Source organism: Schistocerca nitens, chromosome 1 (assembly GCF_023898315.1).
Source record: "Schistocerca nitens isolate TAMUIC-IGC-003100 chromosome 1, iqSchNite1.1, whole genome shotgun sequence".
NCBI classification, from domain to species: domain Eukaryota; kingdom Metazoa; phylum Arthropoda; class Insecta; order Orthoptera; family Acrididae; genus Schistocerca; species Schistocerca nitens.
In genome coordinates this window covers 310,924,513-310,939,627 of record NC_064614.1, presented here as the reverse complement: position 1 = coordinate 310,939,627, position 15,115 = coordinate 310,924,513, and the positions used below count along the sequence as shown (strand labels likewise).

Below are 15,115 nucleotides of genomic sequence, written 5' to 3'. Positions count from 1 at the left end.
GCAATCCGTAACATGGCGCCTCGAGCCACGAGGCCACTCCGCGCGGCTATTATTCTGCAAATGGCATAAACAGTGACCTAACGTTGTTCAGTATACTTTCCTCACTCACAAATAGAAACATGTGCACTTATATCCATTATACCCTACATGTTTAAGCGATAAAAAAAAACATGGGTGCAAGCACAGAAACTAGACTCAACAAATATATCTCGATCAGATTTCTATTAAAAGTGATGGTATTCCATGTCAAATTTAGGCGAAGAGAGTCACTCTTTGCCCCCAAAATAGACCCCAGAAAAGTGAGACTACTCAGTATTTTTTAGTGTCCTGTCTGAATCTGTTAAAGCAACTACTGTATTTCGTCATTCATATGGATGACATTTGCCCGCAGATCCTGAGCGGAAACAGCGACACAGCCACGGTCGTGACGCACCGCCTGCTGCCCGCCATCTTCGCCAGCCAGCTGCGGGTGTTGCCCTACAGCGTCCACCGCAGGACCGTCTGCCTGCGAATGGAGGTCTCTGGTTGCCCCGCCACGGGTAAGGCATGGTGATCTACATGTAACTGTTACTTAAGGAGCACTGTTTGTAGCGCAGTGACCTATGATTTTCTTCCCTGTATGAAGCATGGGTCTGTTTTACAATACACTAAAAGCCATTATAATTTCAACACCATTGTGGGTACGGTCGCAGGTTCGAATACTGCCTCGGGCATGGATGTGTGTGATGTCCTTAGGTTAGTTAGGTTTAACTAGTTCTAAGTTCTAAGGGACTGATGACCTCAGATGTGTCCCATAGTGCTCAGAGCCATTTGAACAATTTTTGAACCATTGAGGGGACATCCAGTAAATGTCAAATTTGAACGAGATGTACTTCACTCTTGGATATTCAAATGATTAGCTTTTCAGAGCAATCGCAGGAAGTAACTATGTAAGTAGTGTAGTATGTAAAGAAACACTGACACAGTAAATTTCTCAATAACAAATCGAATGTGAGAGTTGGTTCGCGTGCTATGCTTTATGTAGGAAGGAAAACAGTGTACAAGCTTGTGTTAGATTTCGACAGCGACAGTTCGTTGCCTGTACAGACTGCAATTTGTCGTACCTCAACATTGTAGCTCGCATAGGTCGAGATCCATGAGTGGGAAGGAAATACTGGTTATAATGGGTTCTGGACGAAAACAATCCCACGCTAATATTTCACTGGAGGGGAGATCTTTTATTCACTTGACAATACAGGTTTGCACAAAAATGTCTAATGTGTATCAAATCTTATGGTACGTATCTACTAAGTTCATCAGTCCCTAAGCTTACATACTACTTAACCTAAATTATCATTAGGACAAACACACACACCCATACCCGAGGGATGACTCGAACCTCCGTCGGGAAAAGCCGCTGAGTCCATGACTGCAGCGCCTAAGACCGCTCAGCTAATCCCGCACGGCACAGGTTCGTACAGTCGCCTCACGTATCTTGACTATGGAAGTTAGTTTTTTGCAGAAAGCAGGTGTCAACACGGACTGTGTCACGATGTGTAGACCACCAAGTCGGACGTATTCGTGTGTGGAGGATTCTAGCACAATTAACGTTGCCAGATTTCATTCGCAGTCATCTTAAGGACCCAGCACGTTGCATGATGGTAAAAGATACAATTCGGTGCACAACAGGATACCTACGGCTCGATTAGCCGCTAATTCTGACAGTAGCAGTTACACTAGAGGGGTTTTAAGGCCGGTGGCAGCGCCCTATCTTCGAGGTCTCCGTGTCATCATCTTTCAACAATATAACGGATAACCTAGTGTTGTCCGTGCTGTTCTGAGCTTGCTCGATGCAGAGGTTGTTCGACCCTTGCCCTGGCTACAATATTGTCCAGATATCTCACCCAATGAAAACATCTGCTCATAGACCACCAATAGTCGGCCGCTACATGTGTTGTAAGCCTGATGCAGGTAACCTCAGCAGCTTGCTTACAACAAATGGCGTACACACTTATTCACGTATTCTTCCTCGGTACTGTATATGCAAATTAAATATAATTTCGTTAGTTGGTATCCTTCTGAATGTTGCAATATTCATGGTCAATACTATATCTTCCTGGGAGTAAAACTTTCCTCGTAAGTCTGGTTCAAATGGCTCTGAGCACTGTGGGACTTAACTTCTGAGGTCATCAGTACCCCAGAACTTAGAACTACTTAAACCTAACTAACCTAAGGACATCACACACATCCATGCCCGAGGCAGGATTCGAACCTGCGACCGTAGCTGTCGAGCGGCTCCAGACTGTAGCGCCTAGAACCGCTCGGCCAACGCGGCTGGCCTCGTAAGTCTGAAATGACTATCTGACTCATTCCGCAAAATGATTTGGACTTAAGTAAGAATACATAACGTTTTCTTAGCTGTTACCTAGTGTTCTAGATTAAAATTTCAAATTATTCGATTGTCACTTGTTCTGGATAGACATTTGTAGCTCTGAGGTAGTGTCAGGAAAGAACAAGGAGAAGCTGGAAGGGGAGTCACTGATGTATACTTGGAATAATCAGAACTTCTCACGGAGTCATTCGTTGTATGAGGACGTTTGGGTGATTCAAACAGCCAGTGCTCTTGGGTAGGCATAGACTACATTCTGGCGATGGGATTTATTTTCTCTGTTTCCCTTGTGCTAAGAACATGAGAAATGCTAGACTACAGACACATTTACAAACGTTAAACACATAAGAAACAACTGTCATACTAATCGAAAGTCATGTGCCAGTGTTGAAGACATCATAAAATTACACATTCAGATGTACACGTAACACGATGAGAAAAAGCTTTAGTCTATATAGGTGCACAAGATCGTATGACAAAGTACTGCAACACAGATTTCTGTATCACCGTTGCTGAAAAGTTTTGTTGGTTTGTAGACATGAATCAAATGCATAGTTTCTCACTTACGGGTAATTTCATAAATAAATTTCTTGCAGCTATCTGAAAGTAAACATCACTCTTACGACACGATATATTTTAAATTTATAGAAATCTTGGAGAGGTACAAGGGACGACAAACACCACATTCATGAGATACTCTTATTGTAGAGAATCGTAGTCATCTATGTCGACATATTTCGACGCTCAAGTGTTGTAATAGTTTCGCAGAATCAGTATTCTCTCACCGAGATGCCTTCGACGATAGTAATACCCATTTCCTCTTCGAACCGGCATAATTATCAAATATTTTCCCATGAACTCGTTGTCCACTTAATATTTCTTCTTTCTTGGCATGGTTCCAGAGAACGTCATCTAAGAAGGAGTTATTCTTACTCATGTCAGTGTTTATCGCGCTATGAACACTCTTTAACTTTTGGAAGATTGCTACCTATTCCATCTAAAGTGGTAATCTTCAGAGTCAACCATTGAGTCTGGAGGTGAGGATATCACAGCTGTTTAGATATTATGATTGAAAAATGTGTATTTAATTTGTAAAACCTCGCCAGAAATGAAATTCAAGTTTCTTTGAACCGTTCAGCTATTGTATCATCTGAGTCGGGGGTTCGGTAGAAGGAGCCTTATTATTTTGGTACGGCTGTTGATTATAACCTCTACCCATAGTAATTCGCAGAAACTATCTATTTCAACTTCACTACAAGATAAACTACTGACAACAGACACAAACACACCTTCACCTACTTTATTTAATCTATCTGAACACGGTTTGTGGCTTTAGCCAACTTTCTGCTCCTATAACGATTTTAGCTTCAGTGCATTCTATCAGCCCATGAAGCTCTGGTACTTTTATAACACAGCTACGACAATTTACAACTACAATACCGACTGTTGCTTGGTCGATTCTCGTCGTTTCATTGCCCTGTACCCTTTGAGACTGTGGCCGTTTATGATCGTTCCCGAGACTGTATATCCTAAAGAAAACCGCCCAGTCCACGCTACACAGCCCCTGCTACCCGTGTCGCCGCCTCCTGTGTGTAGTGGACACCTGACCTATTTAACGGAACCCGTAACCTCACCACCCATTGGCGCAAGTCGAGGAATCTGCAACCTGCACGGTCGCCTCCGATTCAGACCCTCCACTTGGCTCTGTACCAAAGGTCCGCAATCGTCCTGTCGACGATGCTGCAGATGGTGAGCGCTGCCTTCATCTCGCTAGCAAGACTGGCAGTCTTCACCAACTCAGATAGCCGCCGGAAATCAGAGAGAATCTCTTCAGATCCATTGCGACACACGTCATTAGTGCCGACATGAGCCACCACCTGTAGTTGGCTGCACCCTGTACCCTTCATGGCATCCGGAAGTACCCTTTCCACATCTCGGATGACTCCCCCTCCCGGTATGCATGCGGAGTGGACATTGGCATTCTTCCCATCCTTAGCTGCCATATCCCTAAGGGGCTCTATCACCCGCCTAGCATTGGGGCTCCCAATGACAAGCAATCTCACCCTCTGCGCTTGGCAGGACCTCTAAGTAAGACCGGCCACTGCCGCAACAGGTGTGGCCGCCCATGCTGGCTAAAAAGTACTTTCAGCAGTGGGCAGTACCTCAAATCTGTTACAGAGGCGTGAGGGTACAGCCTTGCGCCCAGCAGCAACTTTCGACTTTCGCCCAGGGATTCACGGCCCCGCCACGGTTCGCCAATCACCGTCAGGCAAGCGTCGACCGTCAGGGACGTCCGAATCCGAAGGCGCCGTGGCATCAGAGATCCCAGGTGATGCTACAGGTTCCAGAGGCGCCAGAGCGCTCGCCTCGGGTGTCCAAATGTCACCATGGCACAGGACAATAGCCTGGAGCCTGTCGACCACGGCCAACAAAGCCTCCAGCTGTTTGCGGACGGTAGCCAGTTCCATCCCTAACAATTTTTTCCCCTCTCTTTTATCTCACAAGCCGTTCGAAACAAACAGATGACTCACGACTTCGCGAATTTACGCTATGCGAATACTAAAACTTGATGCTACAACTCTCAAATACTGTAATACGCCCGAAATTTTTGAATTAAATTATGCAATTACCCAAAACCACTCAAATTAAGAATTAAACTGTAAAACGAATAAGTGAGCTAAGAGTACGACTTGCTGCTGGCTGCTGCTTATCCAACGGCGGTCGGGAGGCGGGAGGTACGTAAGTAACTTGCAACGAAATCATTTTCACTGTTTAGCAACTATAATAGAAAAAAATGTGGAACAATATTTTCCTTCTTGTCGTAATTATTGAGGTTCTTGAGTAACGCATCAACATAGTAAATAATTTTACTCTCGCTTCGAGAACCAGTTGAAGCTCTAGAAATAATTAGAGGGTGTTTAAAATACGACTACAGTTTTAAAATATAGGAAGGACAAAGTTCGTCGTTCTTATGACACAGTTCACGGCACCAGACAGTGGATAATTACATGGATGCGCGTGTGGTCACTTGGGTAAAATCCGAATTTCAGTATTCCAACCGTCAACATAAAGTAATAACTTTGAAACCTTAGAGGACAGTCTAAATAACGAAATTTTCCTCATTTCTTAATCGACCATAATGAAATTGAGAAAGTAACAATTAAAGCTTGCCAGTTATTCAAATGGTTCAAATGGCTCTGAGCACTATGGGACTCAACTGCTGTGGTCATAAGTCCCCTAGAACTTAGAACTACTTAAACCTAACTAACCTAAGGACAGCACACAACACCCAGCCATCACGAGGCAGAGAAAATCCCTGACCCCGCCGGGAATCGAACTCGGGAACCCGGGCGTGGGAAGCGAGAACGCTACCGCACGACCACGAGATGCGGGCTTGCCAGTTATTCTTAGAACATAAATTACTAATGAATACACTTTTTACTTACACTGGCAAAGAAGAACATCATTTTGACGTCCCCAATTTCAGTGCAACAGTCAAAAAGTTTCAGAAGTACGTAATTAACAAAGGAAAACAGAATCAAGTGTGGTAAATAAATCTGAAATAATTTTACCAGTTGCTGTTAATAGTTCAGCATCATAATAGCTTTCATATTTTTACAATTGTCCAGGGCCATTAAAGGCTAATTAAATACGTACTTTGTGCAACAGGATTGTCATAAACTATGATGCTGACTGTTTATTTGTTTTCAATCCGATAGAATTAGATCAATCATCGTCATTTATGGATGTGATTTCAATGTGCCGAAAATCCGGATTCGATTCTCGGGACTACCAGGGATCATTCCTTGGTGGGAGGACTGGAAAGGGATGCACTGAGCCTCGTGATGCCAACTGAGGAGCCACTTCAGTGAGAAGTAGCGGTTCCAAGACCAAACAAGTAAACAACGGAGAACGGTGTGCTGAGACCCACGGCCCTCCATACCGCATCCTATGGCGCCACTGACAGAGTGTGACACGGCGGTCGGTCGGTCCTGATTGGGTCATCAGCGCCAGAAGGCAGAGCTCTGGTTTCACTATTATGTCTTTGTAGTATTGCCAAATACCTATCGTAAAAATTATCCCATTTCACTGTGATAGGGTAATACAGCAATCAGTTTCGAGTTATTTCAAAATAAAAACAGTATTGGTTACGAAAATATTTAACATATATGACGCGTTTCACCATTTTGGGTCGTCATCAGATTGTCTATAAAAACAATAAACCAATCAATTTATGTAGTAACAAATAGAAGATAGGGGATGGTCTTATCTAGAACGACTACGCAGATAAAATAAATTGGAAGTAATAGAAACATAAGTAAAACTAGCCGGATATGAACATAATCTGTCATAAAGCCTTATAAAATGGAAAATGGAAGCAACAGTAACTGGATATGTAATCCATCTATCACAAAACATATAAAATGCAAGGTGGACCTACTTAAAAGAAAAGATAACCGCCAGTGTATTATCAAGATGTTACAAGATGGTGGACAAATTTCATACCCTATCGCACGTTACCTTGAACACACCAGCTGACTCCACCGTAAGAGTAGAAATTAGGGCCACGCTTACAAAATGAACGTGGTATGAGCCACAGATGACACAATGTCCGTTTGTCGAACGCACAGATATTATTGTGACAGATCAAGATGCAAAGAGCGCGATTAGTGTGACAAAAGGTGCCCAATTGGCCCTCATGACCGCCGTAAAGCACATTCACGAAATACAAAATCTACATAAGATTAATAAATTGGGACACATATATGCAGAGCATCGCTACCTCATGAAACCAAAAGTACATTACGGTACCATTATATAAAGCTGAAAAATAGGTAAAATGATGATTTAAAAATAGCAAGCCAAAATATGTCGTTAAAATAGTCAAACGGAGTAAAATAGCTAAATTTTATATCCCTTGAGCCTACAACCCAAACATCAAGGCATCAGGAAAAGAGCCAGTCGTAAGCATTGCAAACTATTGGCAAAAACCTATTTATGGTCATTAGAATAAAAATAAAAGTTATGGAATATAAAACAGGAAAATCGTCTACGGTAAAATAAGGTTATTATTAAGCCCCCTTTGATATGTAACTCTACCATCTTCATACACACAAAAAACAAGTGCCTCAGATTGTTCAATATATTATTACTATAATGGTTCAAATGGCTCTGAGCACTATGGGACTGAACTTCTGAGGTCATCAGTCCCCTAGAACTTAGAACTAGTTAAACCTAACTAATTCATCACACACATCCATGCCTGAGGCAGGATTGGAACCTGCGACCTTATCGGTCTCGCGGTTCCAGAGAACCGCTCGGCTACTCCGGCCCGCTACTAATATAATGTTATCAAAATAATTATGATATTCGATTCATTATAAATCACACCATAAGTCACTTACTTGTAAAGTTGCATAACAGATGCCAATTTTTTATACTCTTTCGAACAACGTCGCCGCTACTCTAAAGGTTATCTCCAGCGTACGCGTAGACGTGGCGTTTTACTACCATACACAGGGCCTCGCTCAGTCAATGGCAGTTTCTACAGTGTCTCTGAAAGAGGGAGATATTTTGACGTCACCTTCGAAATTGGCTTCTGGCCTAGGAGCCACTGATCGATCGCGTTAAAGGCAGCGCAAGTCACTGTCGGTGCACGCCTATAAATCCGGCGATGGCATGTGCGGCTCTAATTTCATTCACAGCATGTTAGTCCCTAATTTAATATCGGCGATAAATCTCGGCCTAATTAGTTACTCAGACGGCGAGTGCCGTGGCCGCGGCTGATCTATGGCGGCCGGTCACGGCAGAACCGGCCCGGGCAGGCGGGGGCCCCCCGTCCGTCCGGCAGCCGGCGCTGCGGTTCGCCAAGCTAGCCTCTAAACCAGCCCGCCAGCTCTGCAACGATACAGACTGTCTGTGAAATGTCGGCCGAGACGCAGAACATTACCACGGGCCGTCCACGGTCTTCCAGTGAAGAGTTCGTTCGTAATGCCTGCAACAAGCGATCACTGTATAGCTAATTACGTTACCAAATGTCCGTTTCGTTAACGGGAGAGCTACATTCTTAAAAAAAAAAAGTAATCCGACGCACCAGAAAGGAATTACCCGAATACGACCGAAATTTGTAGGCCTGATGCACATGTACACACAAAACAGTGATTAAAATTTCCTAAAAGTTGAATGATTTACTCAACAGAAACAGCTTCACAAATTGGCCAAGTCAATAATGCATTGATACACCTCTTTCCCTTGTAGAAGCAATTATTCGGCATGGCATTGCTTGATAGAGCTGTTTGATGTCTTCCTGAGGAGCCGGCCGGGGCGGCCGAGCGCTTCTAGGCGCTACAGTCTTTAACCGCGCGACCGCTAAGGTCGCAGGTTCGAATCCTGCATCGGGCATGGATGTGTGTGATGTCCTTAGGTTGGTTAGCTTTAAGTAGTTCTAAGTTCTAGGTGACTGATGACCTCAGAATTTAAGTCCCATAGTGCTCAGAGCCATTGTTTCTGAGGAACATCACGGCAAGTTCTGTCCAATTGGCACGTGAGATCGCCAAGATCCCGAGATGATTGTAGGGCCACGGATGAAAACGAAAGGAGTCTTGCAAGGAAATGGAATGGAGCACCAGACCAACACTTCTGACTGTCGGTCCGTGTGGAAGACAAAAGTCAAGTTGGTATCCCAACCCCGTGCGAGGCGTTTCCAGACACGTCTGCTGCCTGGAACCTCATTGACTGGAATCGAATTATCTTCAGTGATGAATCCCGCTTCGAATTGAGCGCCGATAACTAGTGAAGAGGTTTCTGGATACTTCACGGACAGTAGTGGATTACCAACGTGACTGTCACCCGCCATACGGCGCGACAGCCAGCAGTCATGGTCTGAGGTGCCATTTCACTTCATAGCAAGACCCCTTTAATTGTCATCCTCTGTACAACCAAGACAGTCTACCCCCCGTTTCCTTGTCCTTCACGGCGAGTTATCCTGCGCTGACATTTTAGCAAGATAATGCCGGCCAGTGTACAGTGAGACTTTCTGCTGCTTCTCTTGTGGCTGCCGAAAGCTTATCTTGGCCAGCAAAGTCACCGGATCTCTCCCCACTTGAGGACATTCGTTGAGTACATTCTGAGCATTATGGGCCGGGCCCTCCAACCAAGTCACCGGATCTCTCCCCAGTTGAGTACATTCGTTGAGCACATTCGGAGCATTATGGGCGGGGCCATCCAACCAGTTCGGCACTGTAGCAATATAGCATGTCAGCTGGGCATAAATTGGCACGATATCCCTCAGGAGAACAATCAAGACGTATATCAGTCAACGCGAAGCCTGATAACTGCTCACATAAGGCCTAGAGATGGACCAAAGCGTCATTAACTTGCTCAGTTTGTGTAGCTCTTTCTCTCGAATAAATAATCCATTTTTTTAAAAAAAATGTAATTATTTGTTTGCCTGTACATGTGCATTACATCTACCGATTTCCGTCGCTTTCGGATAATTCATACTTGATCTGCGTTATTTACGTCTAAGGGTGTATTAACCTTACTATAAGTAGGCTGTGGTGGGTACAAACTTTATTTTTGAAGACAAAAAACATCGTTTACTCTGACAAATACACAAACACCTAATAAGTAATTGAGCACTGAATTTATATTTTCTGCTTTCGCCATATCGTAACATTTCTGTTAAATATACATCGCAAGACTGCGGAGACAAGTAAACGGAAAGCAAAGAAAAATTAAATCAACAACTTCTGTGGAAACAGACTCCGTTCTATGCCACAGACCAGTTTGTCGTCGCCTTTGAGAGCTCCTGAATGTGTCAGTAAATGAACATACGTAACCGGGAAAAACAGAAAATGAATGAAGAGTCGTCCACACAACGCTAGTAATTCGTATTATTTTTTCACCATAACCAAGACCGGTATTTCAGACGAAATTATTAGTAGCATTTCAACATAAAAGGTGAAAATGTGCTCTGTAAATATAAAGTTACGGACAATGAAGTTATGTTATTTTCCATGCAGTAATGTCACCAGACTGAGAAACGCTCGTATCGTATTACAAAAAGAGGCGAATATGTCCTCGGCAGAGTTAAGAATGTAAAAACAGGGAACGAGCTTTTTTCGACTTATCTAGCAGCTTCATAGCCATTTAAATAAGACATCTTGACATATTCGTGCTTGTTTAATTGTTACTTTAGTACCCATCTCATGTAATATAGTGCAACATGTCAAATCATGTCGTATAACATGGCATTTATCATGTCGTGCAGTATCACAGAATATGGCATGCATTCCCGCTATGGGATACTTTTTAATATCAATGCACCTCCTGCTTTCGGGTACTTCCTATTGCAGATACCTCCCACTCTGTGGAAGCACATAAATGTGTGTCTGCTTTTTTTATTTTGTTTTTACATGCCTCACCACGCCTGTGATATAAGTTGGGTTTGGGGCAGAAATAGCCCCTTTGGAGAAGAGATCAGCCAGCCCTCACCCCAGAAAAATAAATGTTGTATCGTTCTCCTGGAACAAATCCGTCCAAAGAAATTATATCCCCCTAGAAAAAATGTTTAACTATTGCGTGTATGTTCTTCACCGTACGATATGAGACAACGTCTACTGTGGCTGGCGAGTCTTCGGGATTTTGGGCACAGGATCATAGACTTTAGCCTATAAATTGCCAGATCTTGGTGTGCCAACGCCTTACAGCTAAGCTCACTACTCTGGAGAAGTAGGATTGAATCATAAAAAAGCGCGAATATGTTAGGATGTTTTAATTTAAATATCTTGGAAGCTGCCACATAATTCTAAAAGTTTGTTCCCTTCTTTTCCATCCCTAACTCTGCGCGGAACATATTCGCATTTTTGTTGCAATGATAGGAGCAGTTTTCATTCTGGTTCCCAACTTTTACTGTACCATAATTTTGACATTACCCCGCTATAGCCTGACAACCGATGTAGATTTTTTGTGCATTCGGACGCCGACTGATCCGATATGGGATTTTATTGTCTTTCGAACCTTGAGTTGGGCATCGTTAGTCTCATTCTCTACGGTTGCCTGCCTGGTGTGGTTGAATCTGTCCAATTCGCCTAGTGTGTCCTAAGAACACATAAGTCTCACTGCCATGCGAAGGACACATGGCTGCTGGAGGTCTTTTGTTGAATTTTTCATATATTTTTTATTTATTTTTATTATTTTGTTTGATATTTTTTGAATTCTTAACACATTGTTTTTTCTGTTTTAAATTATTCTATTATTTTCTTTTACAGTTACAGTTTATTCATTTATGCATGAGATTTCTGAAACATATGAAAAATAGCCACAAATATTTAATACAGTGCACTAAATAACAGAAAACATTAATACGATACCGAACGAAATATTAAATAGTGTGCTAGGTTTGTGGTAATCATATATCTAAATAGTTTATATTCCGTAAATAACTTACGAAACTCGCATATTACATAGATAAACTTCTTTTTATGTTGCGAAAATAACTTACGATACGGCCATTTTACGTTGATAAACTTGAGCGATTCTAGCAAAAGATGATAAATAAATGAATTGCACACATCTTGTTATTGTCTCTTATCTTAAAGTTCTTGTCATTGTTCATTAAAAGCATGCAATAACAAAATCTGAAAATTAAGAAACCACCGCTAGAAAATCTCACTTGGATAGTTTTGGCGCGAAATGTTGCAACGACCAATACGAATTAAGTATGAGTATGATTGGTTGAAATTAGTGGAATAACTGTGAAACAATGTATGCACGATAGCTGACGAAAATTGACGAACTTCAGCTTGTTTTGCCCGTAAATAAATTTTAATCAAGACAGCTTAGTAGTTTTTGAAGAAGAAGCAGTAAGACATTTTCTGTTTGTTAAGAATAGCATGATCTTTTTTTCTGATGATTAGTTTTATAGCAGTTTTCGGGTCAGTTTAACATTCTGCCTTAGTTTAATTTTTAAAGTTTTAAATGCTAGATCAAACAATATATCCTGTTTTAGAGGGCTTTAAATGCTCAATGAAATAGAATATGATTTTGTATAGGGCTGGGCATAAATCTGGTTTGGTGTATGCATTGTTTTGCACGTCCATTGATTTTTCGACGAGTTTAAGCCACTGCTGAGTAAAATCCTTGCCTTACAAGCAAGATGCAGTGCTTAAAAACCTACGCATTTCTACGAAACTCGGTTTGATGCGAAACACTTGGCCTTAAGCGAGCAAAACACGGTCGAATAAACATATTTGCAAACGCTTCTTACCATTATCGTAAGGCTATATTTTTTATTATCATCTGTATCACTTTAAACTGCCGCAGCACGTCCGATTTGCATAAAATCGGATTTTACGTGAATTTTACGTGCAATTTTAGACCGCTCTATTGAGGCAACGAATAAAGCTTTCACAATACAACAGGACGACCATTAATTACATGTATCTGTATATTTTCTTACAAAATTTGAAAAGATTCACCCAAGCTTGAAGCGCAGGAATGGTGCGCGCTAAGAACTCACAAAAAAATTGGTTCTTGCAAGTAAAATCCGAATGAAGCTGTATTTTTGAAAGCGAGTTTTCTATTTTATCGTAAGAGTGCGTTTTTTATTGATGTGAGTCATTTTAATCCGATTCCGCTTGTTCAGTTTCCGTAAGAACGATTTTTCCGTGTTACATTTAGCTCCACATTAAAACGTAGTACCTTGACAACGTATAAAAATCACTGGATAAAAAGAATTGACTTTACCAATTTATCTACCTTCGTGCAAAGTTAGAATACGTACAAGTTTAAAATACGGAAGTGGAGTGCTACAAAACTTCCCAGAAAAACTTGATTGTTGCACGTATAACCCAAGCGTAGCAAGACTTTTCAAATGGTTAAAATTATGTGTCTTGTTCATCGATGAACCAAATTTGAATCTTCAGTCTCACTGAAGCCTGGAGTTACTTAAGAGTGGGTGTATTTGCATCTAAAATCCAGTTGCACCTAAAATCCGAACGGTACACATAAAAATGGTGCCATTAATTGAGCACTAATTTCACCCCATTGAAAAATTCTAGAAAAAGGAGGAATTAATTGAGTCGTACAATTTGTGTAGCCGCCAGCTCCAGTTCATCATTCAATCCTTAATATATTGTAAGATAGCTGCAGTAAGAGAGAGGTTCTAATGGCTGCATAAATGGCCGCTGCTCCGGTCTAAACCAAAAACTTTTCATCCCATGTTCGTAGCTGAAATAGAAACCGAGCACCAAGCTCCCCCACCATCCCCCCTCTCGCGAAACCGCGATTCTGTCGCAGCTTCTTCTTACATATTTGTTACAGAGCATCTGTGATGTAACTATATCGCATTACCTCTCTTTACGTCGATTCAATAGCGTTTGTGGGCTGGTATTCATTTGACCAAATGGCTTAGGCTATTCTTGTATATTTCATGTGAAACTGAAGTTCCTTAACACGTTGTCCGAATAATGTTGATAATTTCCAGTTGCTAATGGCTAGTATTGATAAATAAAGAGCAAATAAAATATTGTCAAAGTATAGCATTTATTTCAAATACTTTCAACCATGACACTCCCTTTTCTTTGGATCTGTAGAATACTATATCTATTAGTCAGAGGATGTCTAGGCATGTCGTGGGCAGCGGAAAACAGTGCAGTCTTTGCCGTAATGCGGAAACGGACCGATTTCTAAAAGCGCATGATAGTTGGCTCTCGGCAGAAATGGTAAATTTACGGTGATGTTGCGAATCATTCTGGCATTGTACGGCTGTAAAAGTAAATTACTGTATTATTAACTTTTTTATCTCTACTGATGCTTCATTCCAATTGTATGGGAGTAGTTTCTTCTAAAGATCCATACTTAGGTAATGTCAGTCATTTCGCTTTTTATTGCTCAGATCACGTATATAAAAACCACAACTAGGCAGTTGATTGCTAGTACTACTTTAGAGTGACTTTATCTTGTTTTATACGTCCCTTGGACGATTACGATTTTGTTTCATCTCAATTTAAGTGGATAATGACTTAAGGTTATTAATGCAGAATTGCGGTCATTCTTTTAGTAGATATTAGTTTCTCTTGATCATTCATTGTTACTGTTTTGTGCTTTTTATTAATAATGTTCAGATGCAGTTGTTAATTAGGATGAGCTTGGGGACAATCTCAATATCGTAGAACATCAATGAACAATTTCTACAATATGCTCTAGTTGTAGGCTATATATTTTGCTGTAACTATTTGTTGTTGTCGGTTAGGTATTGTTTCCACTGGCCACCTCCAGGAGGTATTAGTAAGTGAAGGGCCCACTCTTCATATGGCCTTATTTAAATCTGTTCCGCAACTTTACACAACAGTTAAGGGTTATATCACACACACATTCAACCCACAAATCAGGCGAGACGTTAGAATATTACTGGACACTGCACTTTTCTTTTGTGACATCTGTCTTCTTAGTGGTTTGCTGCAGCCCACTACTAATTCGTCTCCTGTGCCACGAGCGGTTCTAGGCGCTTCAGTCTGGAACCGCGTGACCACTACGGTCGCACTTTCGAATCCAGCCTCGGGCATGGATGTGTGCGATGTCCTTAGGTTAGTTAGGTTTAAGTAGTCCTAAGTTCTAGGGGACTGATGACCTCAGATGTTAAGTCACATAGTGCTCAGAGCCATTTGAACCGTTTCTCCCCTGTGCCAGCCTCTTGATCGCTCGGTAGCAGCTGCAACGTGTGTCCTCAGCTATTGTTGAATG

General features: G+C 41.8%; 1 protein-coding gene across 1 annotated transcript in view; it reads left to right on the top strand.

Annotated features, from left to right (window-relative positions):
* The window catches only part of LOC126244582 (discoidin domain-containing receptor tyrosine kinase B-like), a 457,485-nt gene that overhangs the window by 267,177 nt on the left and 175,193 nt on the right, over positions 1-15,115 (top strand). Inside the window, exon 5 of the mRNA XM_049948255.1 lies at positions 392-539. Within this exon, the coding sequence (XP_049804212.1) occupies positions 392-539 (148 nt within the window). The remainder of the gene's footprint in view (positions 1-391; positions 540-15,115) is intronic.